Here is a 20,345-nt window from a genome sequence, read left to right on the forward strand (position 1 = left end):
AAGTGCTTTTGCTCTGCAATTTGCTTCAGGCAATCTAATCCTCTCAGCAGCTTAAGGCAATCATTTCCATTAAAATGGCCCCCATGGAATGGTTGAATAGAAAGGTGCAGTGTGGTTGGCCATTGCTTTGCATCTGGCCAAAGATTGCAGAGGTTTTTTTAGAGATGGTTGACCACACCAAGAAGTAGATGAAGCTCCATAGGTGGGATGGCTTCCAGCACAAGCATGTCATCATGAAAATCAAGCAAGGGCAGATGAACAACATTTTTGAAATCTCTCGACTTGCGAATGTCACCGCCTGATTTCATGAACTCTGCAAATTGCTTCCGAATTTGACAGAAGGTTCTTGGATGGCCACATCTGATGAAGTTTGTGTTCTCTGCCTCACACCAGCAGCAAGGGTGTTTGCTACTATTTGATTGAATTCCACAGAGAATGTTAGCAAGCTTCAAATCACAGGAAATAACCAAAGAGTCTAGCAAAGACTTCTCATGGATTTTGATGAGACTAAAAATCTGCTTGACATTCTGGTAAGTTTCAGGTGTCTTGAGAGAGAGCAACAAGCATTTGCTGCTTGACACTTAATGCTTTGGCTAAAAGTGGAGAAATTAGTTTCATGTTTTTTTGAACTCAACTTTGTGGCTCCATCTCATTTTTTTCCAGTTCAATGTGAGTGAAACTGACCTTCATAAATGATCCACCTCCATCTATTCCCAGCTTCAAGATGACTGAATCTCCCAAGTTTCTTGAAACTTATACGTTAACACTGAGGTCAATGAGACTATGGCAGTGCACAACCTCCCTGGTCTGGTTGTCTTCTGACAGGTTCATGCTGCTAATTATAAAGTGGTCTGCTACTTTTTGTCCTGCCTGAGCAAATTTCAGTTGAAAGTTGGGTTCTACCAACCGTAAGGGACTGATTTGATTCAAAGTGGAGCCAAGCTTTTGCATACCATAATTGGAGAGTCCAGTGTTTTGCTGAACGTGAACCATATCCTGAGTAGAAAGCGGGGTTTTGAACAGCTGTTATGCTACTGATGCCCTTCTTCGCAGTGGAATGGCTTTGCCTCCAGCTTGTTGAGTTAGACGAATTGTTCCATTAGGAGATGAATCTTTTGAAGCAATAACTGCTGCAGCTACTAGCTCTGCGCCCTTTCCATCAGCTTCAGCAATTTTTTTCAAATTTCCATGGCGAGTCCCCGGTGTGCAGTTGTGAGAGAGTCCACAACCAAATAATGAAAGACATTTGGTGCATCTCTTTTCAACGCTCTGGTTTTCAGGCTTGATTGATTTTTCAGAGGAGTCCTCAAGTTTGTTTAGAGGATGTTGCTCATTTCCTCTCAGTTTACCTATTTGGCAGATCAAACAATCACAAATAAGTGATGAGCGAGTTATAGGCTTTTTTTGAGATGTTCTGAAAGTTGAAAAGTGTTGGAACTTTTTTCATGGAGCCATCCAATTTTCCAAGTTGAAATCTGTAGTTGACACAAATTCCTAATGGAACCCTGTCATCATTGAAGTCTAAATTAGGTTCAATGAATTAAAGAATCTTTTCCTTTGCTGCAACTGTCAGTTCTCTATCATATTTTTTTATGCACACAACACATACAGATTTTCTGCATTCATCATGTGTTTTTGATGCATTAGGCATTTTGGTCGTAATGAGTCAAAAGTTAAAGCTTAGTCAAAATTTTCAAATGACATTTCCCAAAACAAAGCGTTGTTTTTCCGTGCGACTAGATGAGATCGTCTAAAAATTGTTTTTCAGTGTGACACGATGGTTGTAAAAGATATTTTTTCAGCGTGACATTATGGTAGACAAAATGCCGATTTTTTGTCTCGAATTTTGAAGGGTAAAAACGCGTTTTTGTGAAAATATGAATAAGATAGGAGTTGTTTAGAATTTTATGTAGAACATTTTTTGTTTTATAAAGTTTTTTGTAAAACTAATTATTGAATTCGGAAAATAAAGAAAGCTAACTTTCACTCTAATTTAGAACTTTAAACGCAAAAAAGTCCCACGGACGGTAATCCCTGATTTTAAGATTTATTGCTATGAACTCCTATTGGTATGTTTTATCATCCCTCAAAATGATTTTTTCGGGTGTTTTCGTTTGGGTTAGGTCAAAAATCTACAAACTGTGATTTATTAATTTATTTTTTCAGTCTAGAACATAGACTCCAATGTAAAGAATAATCAAAGTTAAAAAAATGCAAAACTGAGATAAAATTATTCAAAAGTTACAAACTTATTTAAACAATTACTTTAAAATTTAAAAGGTTAGCATTAATAGCCTAATTTTTAATTTCTAAAGTGTGTTTATAACCCGATCAGAATGACGACTTCTTCCTGGTATTGTTTTTCCGTCAGCAGAAATCAGGAACTATCCAGGGCACTTAAACCAATGTCAGGGAACCAGAAAACCATACACATTTTTGGATGGCAAGTTAGTTTAATGCTAATTTAGCTGCTGTTTTGCCTTAATTTTACTTTGACAAGTTGATCCGAAAAATTCAGACGTTAAGTTTTGAAAAGTTTGAACTTTTATATTTTTTATACCATCCTAAATTGCAGTCGCTAGCTTGCCGCTAGTTCATTATTTGAAACCGGAAAGATTCGTATTTTTCAAGTCTTTATTTATCCTAATTTCATATATGCTCAACCTACTTCGCTTTTAACCTATAACAAAACGGTCATACGTTATTTGTTGACCTCAATAACTGTTCTTTTCTAAATCTTTATCTTTAAAAACTTTAGTAACGAAAAGCCGAACTTAAAAAGATTTTAGATATGCTTCTTTCTGACTTCAAGTTGTATAATTTATGATTTAATGTTGCATAATGTTCAATCATTCTTTATTAATATGCTTCATAGCATTTTTTTTATTAATGATTTTGTCGCTCCGCATTTTGGTCAGCCTGAAAACAAAAGCTAAAATAAAAACTGCGGACTTAGTAGGGGTATTTAAAAACTAAGAATTATGTTTAAAGTTTCGTAATTTCAGAGAAATGACTCAGGTGCTTAACGTTTAAGTTTATAAACTTATCAAATTTATCCACTAATGTAATAATAGTATTACTGATATATATATATATATATATATATATATATATATATATATATATATATATATATATATATATATATATATATATATATATATATATATATATATATATATATATATATATATATATATATATATATATATATATATATATATATATATATATATATATATATATATATATATATATATATATATATATATATATATATATATATATATATATACATTAATTTGATCATTCATTTCTGATAAGTCTTTATTGATGAAACACAGTGTTAAATAAGAAAAGTTTTTGTTAAGTAATTTTTTACTAATCTATATAGATATATATATATATATATATATATATATATATATATACAAGTATATATATATATATTTGCATAAAAATATATATATATACATATATATATATATATATATATATATATATATATATATATATATATATATATATATATATATATATATATATATGTATATATAAATATATATATATATATATATAAATATATGTATATATAAATATATGTATATATATGTATATATATATATATATATATATATATATATATATATATATATATATATATATATATATATATAACTCTTAGAGAAAAACCAGAACCATATAAAAATAATCTATTTTAATTAAAATCTGAGTTAGTAAGTTGCTAACTATGTTCTATGGATACTTGTTCTTACTATGTTCTTATGATTTCAAAACATTACATCTAACATAGATAAGATTCTATAACAATTTTTTTATTTTATCAGATGTATTTGTTTTTTAACTACTATGAATTTTTTTCTGGATAAAATTTTATCCATATTTTTTTATTTTTTATTCTTAATCATCTTCGCTTCTAACAAGGCTGCAGGCAGCTACTAATTAAAGTACTAATTTTTTTCTGGATAAAATTTTATCCATATTTTTTTATTTTTTATTCTTAATCATCTTCGCTTCTAACAAGGCTGCAGGCAGCTACTAATTAAAGTTAAAAGATGAAGATTGTAGAGCAAGACAAAGATTGACAGATGACTTAAAGAATTGCAAATTGTATGAATCAGGAAGGCAAGATGAAGGAAGCGAATTCCAAAGAGCCGATGCTCGTAGAAAAAAACTAGATGAATAAGCGTTTTTGGAGGACTTAGGAACAGTCGCAGAAAAAGGATGACACTTAATTGAATGACGAGTAACACAAGAATGAATTTTAGTTTATGGCACAAGAGGCGCTAGCTCTTTAGAGCAGTGCCCAATGATGTATTTGTAGAAAAGAGTAAAAGAAGCAACATTACGACAAAGTGATAACGGTTGGAGGTTGTCTGCAAGAGCAGGTCCAACTATGTTTACAATGCATTTTTGCACCTTATCTAAAAGAGAAAGGGCATCACCAGATGAACCGCCCCAGATATGGCAACAGTATTCCATACAAAGCCGGATTTGAGATTTATAGAGATAGAGAATAGAATCCAAAGTAAGAAAGTGACGAGCTCGATAGATGCAACCTTAGCAGATGCTAATTTTGCAACTGATTTGATATATGGTTTCCGAGAAGGATTGGAAGTAAAAGTTAATCCTAGAAGATGAAGAGTAGATGACTCATTGAGTACATCACCATTTATAAATATAGGAGGATCTAAGTTATTGCGATAACGATTGGCTCAAAAAAATTGAGTTTTATCTGAATTAAAGTTCACCAGCCACTGTGAGCCCCATGCTGTAGCAGAAGTGAGATCCTTTTCAAGCTCAAATGCCCCCTCCAAGCAATCGGAGAGTGTTAGTTTCTTATCATGACAAGAATAAATGGTAGTATCATCAACAAACAATGCCACCTTAGATGTGAGAATATCTGGAAGATCGTTAATGTAAATTAAAAAGAGTATAGGGCCAAGGATAGAACCTTGAGGAACCCCTGAAGTTACTGAATAAAAAAAAAGTGCTGTCCATCGAGGACAACTTTTATACTACGATTGGAAAGGAAGGATTCAATAATCTTAAAGATGTTGCTGGATACACCATAAGAAGAAAGCTTATGGAGAAGACCAGCTTGCCAAACTTTATCAAAAGCTTTTGAAATGTCAAGAGCGATGGCCTTAACCTCTACAACTTTATATAATGCACGATAAAACCTATCAGTTATGACTGTTAGCAAATCAGCTGTAGAATGAGAAGATTGAAATCCATATTGATGGTCAGAAAGTAAGTTATTAGATTCAAGATGAGAAATTAAGTGTTTTTTAATTAAAGACTCAAAAACCTTGCTTATGATAGCAAGAAGACTAATGGGACAGTAGTTAGACAAATTAGATTGCTATCCAGAATTTTCGAAGATAGGGATAACAGATGCTGCTTTCCAGCAGACTGGAAAACAAGACTCTCATAAGCACTTGTTGAATAGTTTTGAGAGTATAGACGACAGCTCCGGAGAACACTTCTGCAAGACAATAACAGGTATATTGTCCGGGCCACAAGCTGTAGAAGAGTCTAGGCAGGAAATCACTTTAGATACAGAAGCTGGAGTGATACGAATGTCAAGCAATGGATCAACCTGTTTGTTGGCAATATCATGTAGAACGCAACTAGTGGAATCAAGAGATGATATTGATGAAAAGTTTTTAGCAAACAGTTCAGCTTTGTCTTTGGGTAAGGTGACAAAGTCTGAACAATACAAGAGAGGTGGAATTAAAGATTTGCCCTTATTATTGATATTATTAAAGATTCTCCAGAAGTCACAAGAACCTAGTTTTTGAGATGATATACAAGATTTCATGACATGAGAATAGCGGGATTTGGCGTTTTTAACTTTTTTACAATTGTTTCTAGCAGTAATAAACAGACGTCTGTTTTCTGGAGAATTGTTTTACTGAAAAATATTGAAGTAGCGGTTTTGATTGGCAATCGCAGCAGCACAGCGTGAGGAAAACTTGGAGGAGAGTGAGGCTTGATCCGGAATCGTCGAGAGGGAACAAAAGATTCAATGCTAGCCTGAATCCACGAAGTAATGTAAGAAGCACATTTGTCGACAGGAAAACAAAAATTTTCTACCCAAGGGCCATCACGAAGAAAATCGCGAAAAGAATCCCAGTCTGCTTTACTGTAGTTGTAAGAGGTTTGATAATAGGGGGATTCAGGTGATGAAGAAGAATGAGATATTAGTTTTAAAGAGATCAAACTGTAATCAGAAGCACCTAAGGGGGAATGTGGAGAAACTGAGCACTAACTAGGATCAGAAATAAGACATAAGTCGAGTAGAGAAGGTAAATGATTCGGGTTGTCAGGAAAGTGAGTTGGAAAGTTGACTATTTGAGATAGGGATTGAGAAAGGCAAAAGTTGTGGGCTTTAATGCCTGCCGAATCACTGACACTAGAGCCAAGCCATTCAGAGTGGTGAGCATTAAAGTCACCAACAACAACTATATTAGCTGATGGATAAAGAGGGTCAATATGATCAGAAATAACATCAAAAAGAGTGCAGTCTTGAGATGAAGGAGAGCGATATAGAACAAAGAGAAAGGCAATAGAGTGAAGTGGTGCTAAACAAAAGCACATGAAAGAATAGTCTGTGGATTCAAACATAGTTTCACGACAAATTGGTGAATTCTTATGAATGTAAATGCCCAGGCCAAGCATGTGACAATTGGAGTCTTTATGAATTAAAGAAAGATAACCATCAACACTAAGATCACAAGATGAGACAGCTGAACTCAAATTAGTCTCACAAAAAGCAAGTAGGTCTGGTGAACTTTGCATGAGATAAGACTCGACAGAAGAAAAGTTACTTCGAAGACCACGAATATTAGTGAATGATAGGTTTAGAGAACTTGGTGATGATGATGGTTTTTTGTGTTTTATAGTTTTTATGACTTTATTCACTTTTAAATTAGATTGAAGAACTTGACATCTACCATAGAGTTCAGGAAACCTGACTACCAGCCGGCCTCAGAACCATATAACATCTACCACAGAGTTCAGGAAACCTGACTACCAGCCGGCCTCAGAACCATAAAACTGAGTTTTAGAGCTGTACCCTCATTAGGAGATAATAGAATAAGTTGCCTAGTCATAAAAACAGAAACACGAGCAAAACCTATGCATTGAGTCAAGAAGATCCACTATTCAACATCCTAAACTGGAAACAATGTATTAAAAATACATCTGCGCCAGCCTAATAGATGAAGAAGGGGTGCGAGGCTGGTCAACAGATAGAATCTGTTTACCCCTTAAGTTTTTGCCTAGGAGGCCTTCTATAAGACAGTAGCCGGGTGCATTTAACATCTGCCCAAGATTGGTATTTTTATCGAGACACCATCTCTAGCCTTTACTCAACCAAGAGCCCCAAGGCAGGGGGTGTTTTAAGTCGGAGTTGGCATCTTCTAGCCTTTGCCTAAAAAGGCGTATCCTACAAGGCAGCAGGACATGATGCAGATTGTACTGGGTTACATGTTACCAGTAGCAGGATAACCTGATCTGACTTAAATATATCCATATTTTATTGAAATTTTAAAACTTTGAATATCAAACTAATTACTCAACTGTATCTATCTTTAATTAGTTTTACTAAAAATATTAGAAGTACTCTTGGTTTAGAAATATTTAGGGTTGGTGTTTTTATCGACCTCCATAAAGCTTTTGATAAGTAGATATTGACATTTTAATATATAAATTATTTTACATTTGAGGAGTGTCCTAGTTTTAATCATTTCTTGCATAGTAAAATTAATTTTTATCCAGTAATTAAATACTTTAATATTGCTGTATTGCGTTTTTTTTTTTCATGTACAGATTATTATCTCATTTCATGTACAGCTGTTATTTGTGGAGCTTTAAAAACCACCAAGCTTAAATTATTATTAGTAATATTACTAGTATTACTATTATTATTATTATTATTATTATTATTATTATTATTATTATTATTATTATTATTATTATTATTATTATTATTATTATAAATCTATGGTTTGTCCTCACTTTTTTCTATTAATTAATTTTTTAAATATTAAATGTACTCTCAAAAAAGAGTGCTCATTGTGCTTAAAAGAACAGAGCAGTAATAGATAAGTAGAAAATCAGTTATCAAATTTGATAGGTGGTTTTCTACTAATTTATATAAATGTGTATATATATATATATATATATATATATATATATATATATATATATATATATATATATATATATATAAATGTATATATATATAAATGTATATATATAGAGAGAGAGAGAGACCTCGGTGGGAGTAAATGAGTTTGAGAGCGGAGAAAAGCTCTCCTAAAACAAACAAAACAAGCCATGCAAGCTGCTCTTTTAAACAGCTTCTTACAAGAGCTTTTGGTTTTTGCATGAGCTATATGTTTATTCCTTTTTAAAAATTGCTTGTTAAATACAAAGTTTGGTTTTATGCTTGTTACAAGGATATATTTGTAACATTAATATTACAAGAGTATATACATTACATGTGTCATTTGATGCTCCGTGAAAAAATTCTTTAGACGAGTATTGTCTTTAGGTTTTCACACTAGTTATCCATTTATTTGTTAAAGCATTACTCATATGATAAAAAATGCGACAAAGAGCTATAAAAGTTTCTTCTGCTTATAAAAAATGTTTTATATTTTCTTATTTTAATAGAATTCATTTTAAGAATTATTACAGCAATTAAAAGTTCCACAATAAAAGTGAATAATATATTAAAGTAAATAATGTAAAAAATATATAGTTTATTATATAAAATAAAAATTGCTATTCAATAATTTAAAGTTTTGTTGCAATAAAATAATGTAATAATTTTTTCTTGCAACAACCATACCTTTTTATAAGCATTGCAGTTTATTATGCTATTAATTTATATTTTTTTATAAAAATGACTTTGTATTTTTTGTTTTAGTTACAATGATAGTTACACTATTGAAAGAAAGAGTTATACTTTTGCGAGAGCTGTAAATTGTTCCCATAAATGATTTTAAGAGCAAAAGCTAAAACTCTTGCCTACACTCCCGCCCAGGTCTATGTATGTATGGGTGGGAGTGTGGCAATTATCATTAAATTGATATTGCCGCCCTATATATGTATCGGCGACAGTGTCAGACCATTAAATTGAGCCCTGTATATACATACAGGGCTCAATTTAATGGCTAGACATTGCCACCCCCCGGACCATTCTTGAGACCTGCTAGAGGAAGGCAACTAACCATTGTTGATTTTTTCCGTAAAAATGAACAATGATTGGTTGCCCCCATAAATCCAGGGCGGCAATGTCTGACCATTTAATTTAGCCCTGTGTGTGTGTATATGTATATATATATATACATATATATATATATATATATATATATATATATATATATATATATATATATATATATATATATATATATATTTATACATGTTTGTGTTTTGTCTAAACCTCTGTCACAGTGTTTATTCACCTGTAAGTTGCTATTTGTATGTTTCTGTTCTGTCTAAACTTCTGGTATGGTGTACAACCACCTGTAAGTTTCTATATGTATGTTTATGTTCAGCTTAAATCTCTTAAGTAGTGTGAACTCAATTATTAACAAGTGACTCCAACTATAAAACGTATGCTCACCTTAATTTCTAGTATTTCGTTAGATGTAATGTTTTTCCTAATATATTTCCAAAATATCCTGTTCAATATTTTAAACTACTACTTACAACAAGTTATTTCTTTTAACTACTCCAAATCAGTTCAGGTTCAGGATCATTGTGATCATCCTGCTACTAGTATCATGTGACCTAGTACTTCCTCATCTGCTGGTGCTTTGTGGAGCTTTCTTGTTTAGACAAAGATTAGGAGACATAAACTCTGACTTAAAATTCCTATGCGTTGGGGCTCTTGGTTGAGAAAAGGTTAGAAATTTTTTCTTGATCAAAATACTCATCTTAGGCAGATATTTACTGCACCCAACTACTATCTTGTAAAAAGCCTCCTTGGCAAAGACTTAAGGGGTAAGCAAAATAGTTCTGTTAACCAACTTTGTACCCTTTCTCTCTTAGGCTGACAAAAGAAAAACCTGTGTTACATCATTTCCTGTATAGAATGGCGAATACTGTTGTTCTTGACTCTACTTATGGATTTTTGCTTGTGCCTCTTTGATAATGGCTATCCAACTCTTCCTGTTAACTCTTCAGTTGAATCTCACCACTTGCAAAATTCACAAGGCTTGTTTGCTCTTTGTGAGACTTTTAACTGTTCTTTGAGATATCAGTATTTTTTCCTTCAGATATTAGTCTTTAAAACTTGACTGTTCCTTTAGATCTCATTGATGTGTACTATCCATTAATTCATAATAACTCCAACAGTCACATTTTTAACTTGGGTGTATATACTTACACATCAATTCACTGATTTGTTAAGAAATCAGGTTTGAATTCTCTGACCATTCTTTTATATGCTTTGCTTAGCCTCTTCACTACCACCATTCATTTTGTACTCTATCATACTTTCTTTTCAAGGCTGCACTTTTTTAGGTTTTTTATGTCAAATTTTCTTGAAAAAAATTTTTTATAAAAATTTTTTTAAAGATTACTTTTTTAAGTTACTTTAAATTATGAATAAATTTAATCTTCCCATTTCAATGGAGTGATTCTAATGCTTTATTTTTTTGTTTCTATTTTTACAAAGAATTGTTTACAATCTTTTTTTTTTTAACTTGACTTACTAATCTGAGCATAAAAAGATTAAAAATTACTATTTTGAACAGACTACATTATTTTTTTAAACAATATAATAATCTAAAAATGTTTTCAAAAATGATATGTAAAACACTTTTTAACAATATAAATAAAATTAGCTTTTTTTTAAACAATTATTAGAAATAAAAACTTTTTTTGTAAAAGGGTTTTGCGTAACATTAATAAAAGGTTTCAAAATATAAATTTTAAAGTAATTTATTTCAAATGCAATAAAAATCGTAATAAAAAATAATTTTTGAGTTTGAGTTTTTTGAGTTTCATCTTAGTGCTAAAATGTTTTCCATCATTACAAATCTCTTATTTGTACTCATATGGAATACAGTTGTCATATTTGGGCTGGTTCTTCTAATGATGCTCTTTCTCTTCTAGACAAGGTCCAAAAACGCATTGTAAATGTAATTATATTTGCTTTTTCTGCTAAGCTTTGATCTCTCTCCATCTTCATGTTTTTCTAACTTAACATTCTACAACTTTTCAAGTCTTATTTCAACAGTTTTCTTGCTTACTCTATTCTTTGTTTTTTAGTAACTCCCAACTTAATAGTAATTGCTTGCAGCCTTGTTAGGAGTGAACTAGAATTTAAAAATTAATAAAAGTATCAATTTTACGACAAAAACCTATTGGTATAGTTTAATTTCTTCTTTTCTTCTGTTTTTATTTCCCTTACTGCCTAATAAAAAATTTATATTTAATTCTTATGTTTATACTCTATATTTAAATTTTTTCTTAAGATTTAGATCTTGATTTTAAAATAACTATAGGTTATTTTAAAATAAGGCATCAAATGTATTATTTTTTTAAGACAAGAGAGTTAAAGCATGATTGTTTTACCTGCAAGTTGATTGGTTCAAGTGCTGGCTTTGCTTCATCTATGTATATTCTGTACCAAGCTAGATCATTAAAATCATGGTATGCAAAACTTAGTTGTGGATTAGCTGCATGCGGTAAATGAAACGAAATATCAGTTTTTTATTTTTTATTTAAGTGTTTTGTCAACAATTTATTTTGCTTAACTTTTTATGCAAACTTTTTTAACTCATGAGCCTACTTATTATTGGAAGTTTTTTCGTGACCCAAGATGATATAAAATAAAGATAATAAATATTTTGTGATTATTTATTAATTAGGTAACAAAAATACACAATTATACATTTTTGTGCATTTATATATTTTACATTATAATCTTATGAACCCAATATTTTGTTGGGGTCGCGACCCATAGTTTAAGAGGCTTTGTTGAATGCTATTATCTTCAATATTTAATGGAGCTACCTATGTTCTAGTTGTACTGGAGCTTTTTGAATTTTTCTCTAATTGTCATTTTTTTCTCGTTGTTTTTTTAATAATAGTTTGGTGATTAATAGGATACAATTTTGCATAGAAGATTTCAGAAGCTTTATATTTGAATGTTGGGTTTGTAAATAAAAATTTTAACTGCCAGAAAATTTTTAAAAAGAGTTTCTAGCTTTCAGAAGGAGCAACAACAAAGTGAAAATAAATACAGCTAAAAAAAGGGAGAATACCTTATGTATACCTTTTTTTTTTTTGTTTTTTTTTTGTTTTTTGTTATTCACCTCCTCAAGGCCGGAAGGCCACTACAGATGAGGAGGCTACTTAATAGTGGTTATAACCCTCTCTCAACTCTATAGCTCTGAAACACGAACCTTGACGAACAAGGCCGCTGCGCAGAGAAAGAAGTTGAGCGTGGTACTACCAGGGACATGGTGGGGATCGAACTCGAATCCTAGCAGAGTTGATCATAAACGTTTATAAATTTGCTGCAAAAATTTTGTACTTAATGTGGGTTCAATTTGTAAGGAAAAGACTTTTTTTAAAAACACTGTTTTATTGGCATAAAGAGCAGTAGAAATAAATGGTTAAGCGTCAAACCTGCCTATACAACAAAATTGAAAAAAATTGGGTTATGTTAAAAAATGAATTATGTAGTGCTTCTTTGCAAACACCAATATACTGTACTTTAAATTTTTAAGTGCATTGAACTGCCATTGTTATAAATTTTTTTTGCTTTATAGGCTTTTGTTAAGAACTTTCAAACTTTGCGTCTAATTATCTCATTTCAACATATTCGTTGTATAGGCTGGCGCTAAGCCATCTAAATGATCAAATGATGTTGGAGGCAGCTCACATAAAAATTTCCCAGATCACAAAAGGCAGCTTATGAGCTAATTAACTTTTTATCTAAATATGATAATGCATAGCTAACAAAAATATGATAATGCATAGCTAACAAAAATATGATAATGCATAGCTAACAAAAATATGATAATGCATAGCTAACAAAAATATGATAATGCATAGCTAACAAAAATATGATAATGCATAGCTAACAAAAATATGATAATGCATAGCTAACAAAAATATGATAATGCATAGCTAACAAAAATGAAAATATTAAGCTAATTTTTATCTTTTTCTTAGTTGCATCAAATATGTTTAATTTTAGTTGTAATTTATTTAATTGTAGATTTTTAAATTAATTTTCAATTCGTTTTTTTTTATTTAAATTTTCATTTTTATGTTAACCTCGAAACTAATATAATTATAACACTACAGGTTTGTTTGGTTTGGGTGTTGCGCGATGGCAGAAGTAAAGAATAAGTAAAAAGCTCTATAATAATTTTGAGCAAATAACATTGTAATCTATGTACTCAACATTTGTTTTTCAAGAACATTTAATAACCTGTGGTACTTTTTATTTTCATGATTGTGGGTATACATATGTGTGTGTAATATTTTTACGCTCATATTTAAACACACACACATGCACTTAAATATATAATGCATATATATGTGTGTGTTTTAATATGTGCGTGCAAATAATGTCTACCATATATATATATATATATATATATATATATATATATATATATATATATATATATATATATATATATATATATATATATATATATATATATATATGTGTGTGTATATATAATTATTATTATATATTATGTATATAATTATATAACCTCATATACAGTTATTGCAAAAAATATCTGACCAACCAATATTTATAGCAAAATACCATTTTTGTGCTGTACACTTTAGATAAAAATGATCAAAATGTATATGAAGCATACAAGATATTTTTCTGTTAGTTGATAACTATGCAATCACCCACTATTGTGGGTGATTGCATTTAATGTAAAAAACGTTAAATTTAATTGAGAAAACTAATGAAATTTTTTTGTATTTTAAAAGACCACAAAAATGCAACTTTATCAAATGGAATATTATTTATTTTTTTTAATAACAATAAAAATATTCGGAGTGTTTTTATTTTTATTTTCTTATTGTTTACATACATTGACTAACAAATAGGTAGAACTTCCCAGGAGTGCTGCTACATCGACTGCCATATAGTAGAACATTCAAGAAGTACTGCTACATCGACTGATAAATAGTTAGAACATGCAAGCAATGTTCCTACAACAACTGAAAAATAAGTATTAAATTACATGAAAAAACTCAACATTGTTATAGAACATAAAGTTTCATGCTTATATATATATTTAACTTTGCAAAATTAAACGTGCATAGTACAAATATATTTTGTAACTTTTTAAAAAAAATTTCGTTAAAAGAGATTTTCTTCAAATTGAGGATTTTGTTTTGTTATTTTTATTATATTAATTCTTTTTTTTTTTGTTTTTAATGAATAATTATTTTGAACATCTAGTTTTGCACTTTTGACTTTTTATCTCTGATATTTTTTTTTTAACGTTTTAAATTTAAATAAACAATTTATTTACTTATAGTCTCATAACTATTAAAATTACAATGGCAATTTATGAAAATTAAATTTAAAAATAATTACAAAATTATAATAAAATAACCATTTTAATTTTGATAATCATTTAAATTTATGGTTTGCAATTTTTTTAATTGCTGTTGCAATTTTTGTTTAATTACTAATGAGAATAAATATCTCATATATTAAATTTCTTTCATTTAGAGTTGGATATTTTTTTGTTGTTTTGTTTTGTAAAACACTCATGATACTTAATGATGCAACTTATTTTAATTTTTTTTTTTTTTTTTTTTTTTGTCCTCTCTTTTTTGTCAACTCAGAAACATCATGACAACAATTGTGACAAACATGACAACAATCATGGCTCCTGCACTGAGAAACAAGTTATTTCCAAGGGTGTGGTGGGTTTAAATTCTGTGCCTCTTGTTCATGAAGAAGGTGCTCTACCACCCATTGCCACATATAAATGTTTGTTTTATATGAATGTTTTATAGAACACTTAAAAGTAAAAAATTTTTAAATTATTTTTGGTAAAAACTAAAGCAATTTTTAAATTTTTTTTATGAAATAATTTTTGAATTAGTAAAAAAATTGATTCAAGATGGATGTTTGTAGTATTTCAATATATGAGCAACTTCCTCCAGATGAGCAACTTGTATTTATTGAAAGCTTACTTCGAGTTAGTAAGCCAGAAGTCAAATACAGATTTCTAAGTCGAGTCCAAGAAATTACAAAGTATGATATAATAAGTGACCTTCCACAAGAAATTGTTGACAAAATTCTTTTATTGTTAGACTTAAATACACTATTAAAGTGCAGACAAGTATGTTTTCTATGGGCAAACAAAGTTCACAAATGTGATGAAGCTTGGTTGAATTTTGTTAAAATGTACTCAATTGATCCACATGCATTTTTTGTGCCACCAAAGCAATACAATACAAATTCTAAACCTGATTCTGCAAACATGCAAGTGATTGGTGAGCGTCTTTTTATTTTGTCAATGAGACCAAATCAAAGCTTTTTGAATTCCTTAAACAGTATGGCTTACACGTATATAATGGGACGCAAGCTCTTAGTTAATTTAAAGAATCATGCTTGCTTTCAACTGATAATTGATCATGACTCTCGTGGCAGTAATGTATCTATGACAATGGATTCTCAAATAGTTGTTTATGGTAATTATTTTTTTAATAGTTTTTTGTGTTTAGGTAATTATTAATATCTTATTTAAATCATTAAATTTTAGGATTTATTTGTTTACATATGAAATTACTAATTATTTGTTAACTTTATTTATTTAATAGAAATTACTAATTACTTGTTAACTTTATTTATTTATTAGAAATTACTAATTATTTGTTAACTTTATCTATTTATTAGAAATTACTAATTATTTGTTAACTTTATCTATTTATTAGAAATTACTAATTATTTATTAACTTTATCTATTTATTAGAAATTACTAAGTATTTGTTAACTTTATGGCAGGGTTGTTCTATGTGCAAATATCTAGGTTATGCAAGCTAAAGTGTTAGATTTCTCAGATTTTTTTAAATATGAACATACTTAAATATCATGCCATTACCAGTTTTGAGGATGAATAATAATAATGAAAATGTATTAATGTAAAAAATGACATAGACCAGCCCAACTGTGTTTACAATGCGTTTTTGCACCTTGTCTAAAAGAGAAAGGGCATCATTAGAAGATCCGCCCCAGATATGGCAACAGTATTCCATACAAGGCCGGGTTTGAGATTTATAGAAAGTGACAAGCTCAATAAAGAGATGCAACCTTAGCAGATGTTAACTTTGCAACTGATTTGATATATGGTTTCCGAGAAAGATCGGAAGTAAGAGTTAATCCTAGAAGATGAAGAGTGGATGACTCATCAAGTACATCACCGTTTATAAATATAGGAGGATCTAAGTTATTGCGATAATGATTGGCTGAAAAAAATGAGTTTTATCTGTATTGAAGTTCACCAGTCACTGTGAGCCCCATGCTGTAGCAGAAGTGAGATCCTTTTCAAGCTCAAATGCCCCCTCCAAGCAATCGGAGAGTGTTGGCTTCTTATCACGACAAGAATAAATGGTAGTATCAGCAAACAATGCCACCTTAGATGGGAGAATATCTGGAAGATTGTTAATGTAAATTAAAAAGAGTATAGGGCCTTGGATAGAACCTTAAGGAACCCCTGAAGTTACAGAATAAGAAGAAGAGTGCAGTCCATCAAGACAACTTTTATACTACGATTAGAAAGGAAGGACTCAATAATCTTAAAGATGTTGCCAGATACACCATAAGAAGAAAGTTTATGGAGAAGACCAGCATGCCAAACTTTATCAAAGGCTTTTGAAATGTCGAGAGCGATGGCCTTAACCTCTACACCTTTATCTAATGCATGATAAAACCTATCAGTTATTACTGTAAGCAAATCGGCTGTAGAATGAGAAGATCGAAATACATATTGATGGTCAGAAAGTAAGTTATTAGATTCAAGATGATAAATTAATTGTTTGTTAATTAAAGATTCAAAAGTTAGACAAGTCAGATTGCTCTCCAGAGTTTTTGAAGATAGGGATAGCAGATGCCGCTTTCCAGCAGGCTGGAAAACAAGACTCTGATTAGCACTTGTTAAATTGTTTTGAGAGTATAGATAACAGCTCCGGAGAACACTTCTGCAAGTCGATAACAGGTATGTTGTCCGGGCCACAAGCTGTAGAAGAGTCTAGGCAGGAGATCACTTTAGATACAGATGCTGGAGTGATATGAATGTCAAGCAATGGATCAATCTGTTTGTTAGTTTTACAATGGTCTCTAGCAGTAATAAATAGATGTCTGTTTTCTGGAGATTGTTTTGCTGATAGATATGAAAGTAACAAAATCGGTTGGCAATTGCAGCAGCACAATGTGAGGAAAACCATTGAGGAGAGTGCAGCTTGACCTGGAATTGTCAAGAGGGTACAAAAGATTCCATACCAGCCTGAATCCACAAAGTTATGTAAGAAGTATGTTTGTCAACAGAAAGACGAAAGATTTCTACCCAAGGGCCATGACAAAGAAAATCACGGAAAGAGTCCCAGTAAGCTTTAAGGTAGTTGTAAGAGGTATGATGATAGAGGGATTCAGGTGATGAAGAAGAATGAGATATTAGCTTTAGAGAGGTCAAACAGTGATCAGAAGCACCTTAGGGTGAATGTGGAGAAACTGAGCACTGACTAGGATCAGAAATAAGAAAAAAAGTCGAGTAGAGAAGGTAAATGATTCGGATTGTCTGGAAAGCGAGTTGGAAAGTTGACTATTTGAGTTAGGGATTGAGAAAGGCCAAAGTTGTGAGTTTTAATGCCTCTAGAATCACTGACACTAGAGCCAAATCATTCAATGTGATAAGCATTAAAGTCATTGACAACAATAATATAGGCTGATGGATAAAGAGAGAGGGCTTGGTCAATATGATCAGAAATAACATCAAAAAGAGTGCAGTCTTGAAATAAAGAAGAGTGATATAGAACAAAGAGAAAAGCAATAGAGTGAAGTGGTGCTAAACAAAAGCACATAAAAGAATAGTTTGTGGATTCAAACCTAGTTTCACGACAAATGGGTGAATTCTTACGAATGTAAATGCCCAGGCCAAGCATGTAACTATTGGAGTCTTTACGAATTAAAAGAAGATAACCATCAACACTAAGATCACAAGATGAGACAGCTGAACTTAAATTAGTCCCACAAAGAGCAATTAGGTCTGGTGAACTTTGCATGAGATAAGACTCAAAAGAAAAGTTACTTCGAAGACCGCAAATATTAGAGAATGATAGATTTAGAGAACTTGATGATGATGCTGGTTTTTCGTGTTTTATAGTTTTTGGTACCTTATTTATTTTTTAATTTGTAGGAGAACTTGACTCAAAGCATAGATAATACTTAAAACACTGTCTAGCCCAAGCAATTGCCTCATTACTATTAATAAACCCTAAGCAGTAACAAAGGGCTCTAAATGTGGCCTCGGCAATGCACACCAAAAGTGCAAACAGGGACACCATCTTTGCGCAAGATGGCACAGTTTATACTTTGATATTTTTCAGCTGTTGATGGAATCAGCTTCTATAAGAGCTACCACAGAGTTCAGGAAACCTGTCTACCAGCCGGCCTCAACCATAAAACTGAGTTTTAGAGCTGTACCCTCATTTGGAGATAATAGAATAAGTTGCTTAGTCATAAAAACAGAGGCACAAGCAAAACTCATGCATTGAGTCAAGAAGATCCAGCATTCAACATCCTAAACTGGAAACAATGTATTAAAAATTCTAAAAGATGGGTGCGAGGCTGTATATATGCCTAAAAGATGGGTGCGTATATATGCCTAAAAGATGTATATATACATGCGAGGCTGTATATATGCCTAAAAGCGAGGCTATATGCCTGTATATATGCCTAAAAGTATATATGCCTATGTATATATGCCTGTATATATGTATATATGCCTGTATATATGCCTAAAAGCGAGGCTGTATATATGCCTAAAAGATGGGTGCGAGGCTGGTCAACAAATTGAATCTGTTTACCCCTCTAGTCTTTGCTTTGGAGGCTTTCTACAAGACAGTAGCCGGATGCATTTAACGTCTGCCCAAGATGAGTATTTTTATCAAGACACTATCTCTAGCTTTTACTCAACCAAGAGCCCCAAGGCAGGGGGTGCTTTAAGTCGGAGTTAGCATCTCCTAGCCTTTGCCTAAAAAGGCATATCTTACAAAGCAGCAGGACATGAAGCAGATTGTTCTGAGTTACATGTTACCAGTAGCAGGATAACCTGACTTGACAGACAATTTTACTCAATTTTATATGTCAGGATTGATCATTCTTACCTTTGTATTCTTCCCTTTTTCTTACCAAAATGTAGTAGATGTGTTGGCAGTAAGATTCTAAAGAATCCATTTAGAAGTTTGCAGTGCTCCCCCAGACCCTTATCCTGGCTAAGGAAAGGCTTCATTGTCTCTTTCTACCTTTAAATCCCTACCTCAAACTGCTCATCACCCACCTGTCACCTTCCTCCCCTTCCCTCCCCTGCCACCAGTTTTTCATGACTTTCCTACAATAGTGTGTAAACATTTACTGTAAATTCACAGTTCAAAGTTAAATTTTAAAAATGTTGTTTTATATGTTAATTTAAATATTTTTAAATATTCTTTTATATGTTATTTTTTATACATAAGTTTTTTTTAAACATTATCAAGACTTGTAATAACATCACACTGTGCTGCTGCGATTGCCAATCGAAACCGTTACTTCCATATTTATCAGCAAAACAATTCTCCAGTAAACAGATGTCTGTTTATTACTGCTAGAAACCATTGTCAAAAGGTTTTGTTTGATGCCAAAGCCCGCTATTCTCAGGTCATGAAATCTCGCATCTCATCTCAAAAATTAGGCTTTCGTGACTTCTGGAGATCTTTAATAGTATCAATAAGAAGGGTAAATCTTTAATTTCACCTCTCTTGTATGGTTCAGACTTTGTCACCTCACCCAAAGACAAAGCTGAATTGTTTGCTAAAAACTTTTCATCAATATCATCTCTTGATTCCACTAGTTGCGTTCTACCTGATATTGCCAACAAACAGGTTGATCCATTGCTTGACATTCGTATCACTCCAGCTTCTGTATCTAAAGTGATTTCCTGCCTAGACTCTTCTACAGCTTGTGGCCTGGACAACATACCTGTTATTGTCTTGCAGAAGTGTTCTCTGGAGCTGTCATCTATACTCTCAAAACTATTTAACAA

The 20,345-nt window shown here is 31.4% G+C and overlaps 1 protein-coding gene across 2 annotated transcripts in view; it reads left to right on the forward strand.

Moving 5' to 3' along the window:
• The first annotated feature begins 2,934 nt into the window (after positions 1 to 2,934).
• Positions 2,935 to 20,345, forward strand: part of LOC101238983 (F-box/WD repeat-containing protein 2) — a 28,526-nt gene continuing 11,115 nt past the window's right edge. The window contains exons 1-2 of one of the 2 annotated variants that reach the window (XM_065804452.1): positions 2,935 to 3,018; positions 11,594 to 11,735. In XM_065804452.1, the coding sequence (XP_065660524.1) occupies positions 3,010 to 3,018; positions 11,594 to 11,735 (151 nt within the window). In that variant the 5' untranslated portion in view covers positions 2,935 to 3,009. Of the gene's footprint in view, positions 3,019 to 11,593; positions 11,736 to 15,149; positions 15,742 to 20,345 lie in introns of those variants that run through there. The other variant, XM_065804451.1, reaches the window with a different exon arrangement.

Source organism: Hydra vulgaris, chromosome 09 (assembly GCF_038396675.1).
Source record: "Hydra vulgaris chromosome 09, alternate assembly HydraT2T_AEP".
NCBI lineage: Eukaryota > Metazoa > Cnidaria > Hydrozoa > Anthoathecata > Hydridae > Hydra > Hydra vulgaris.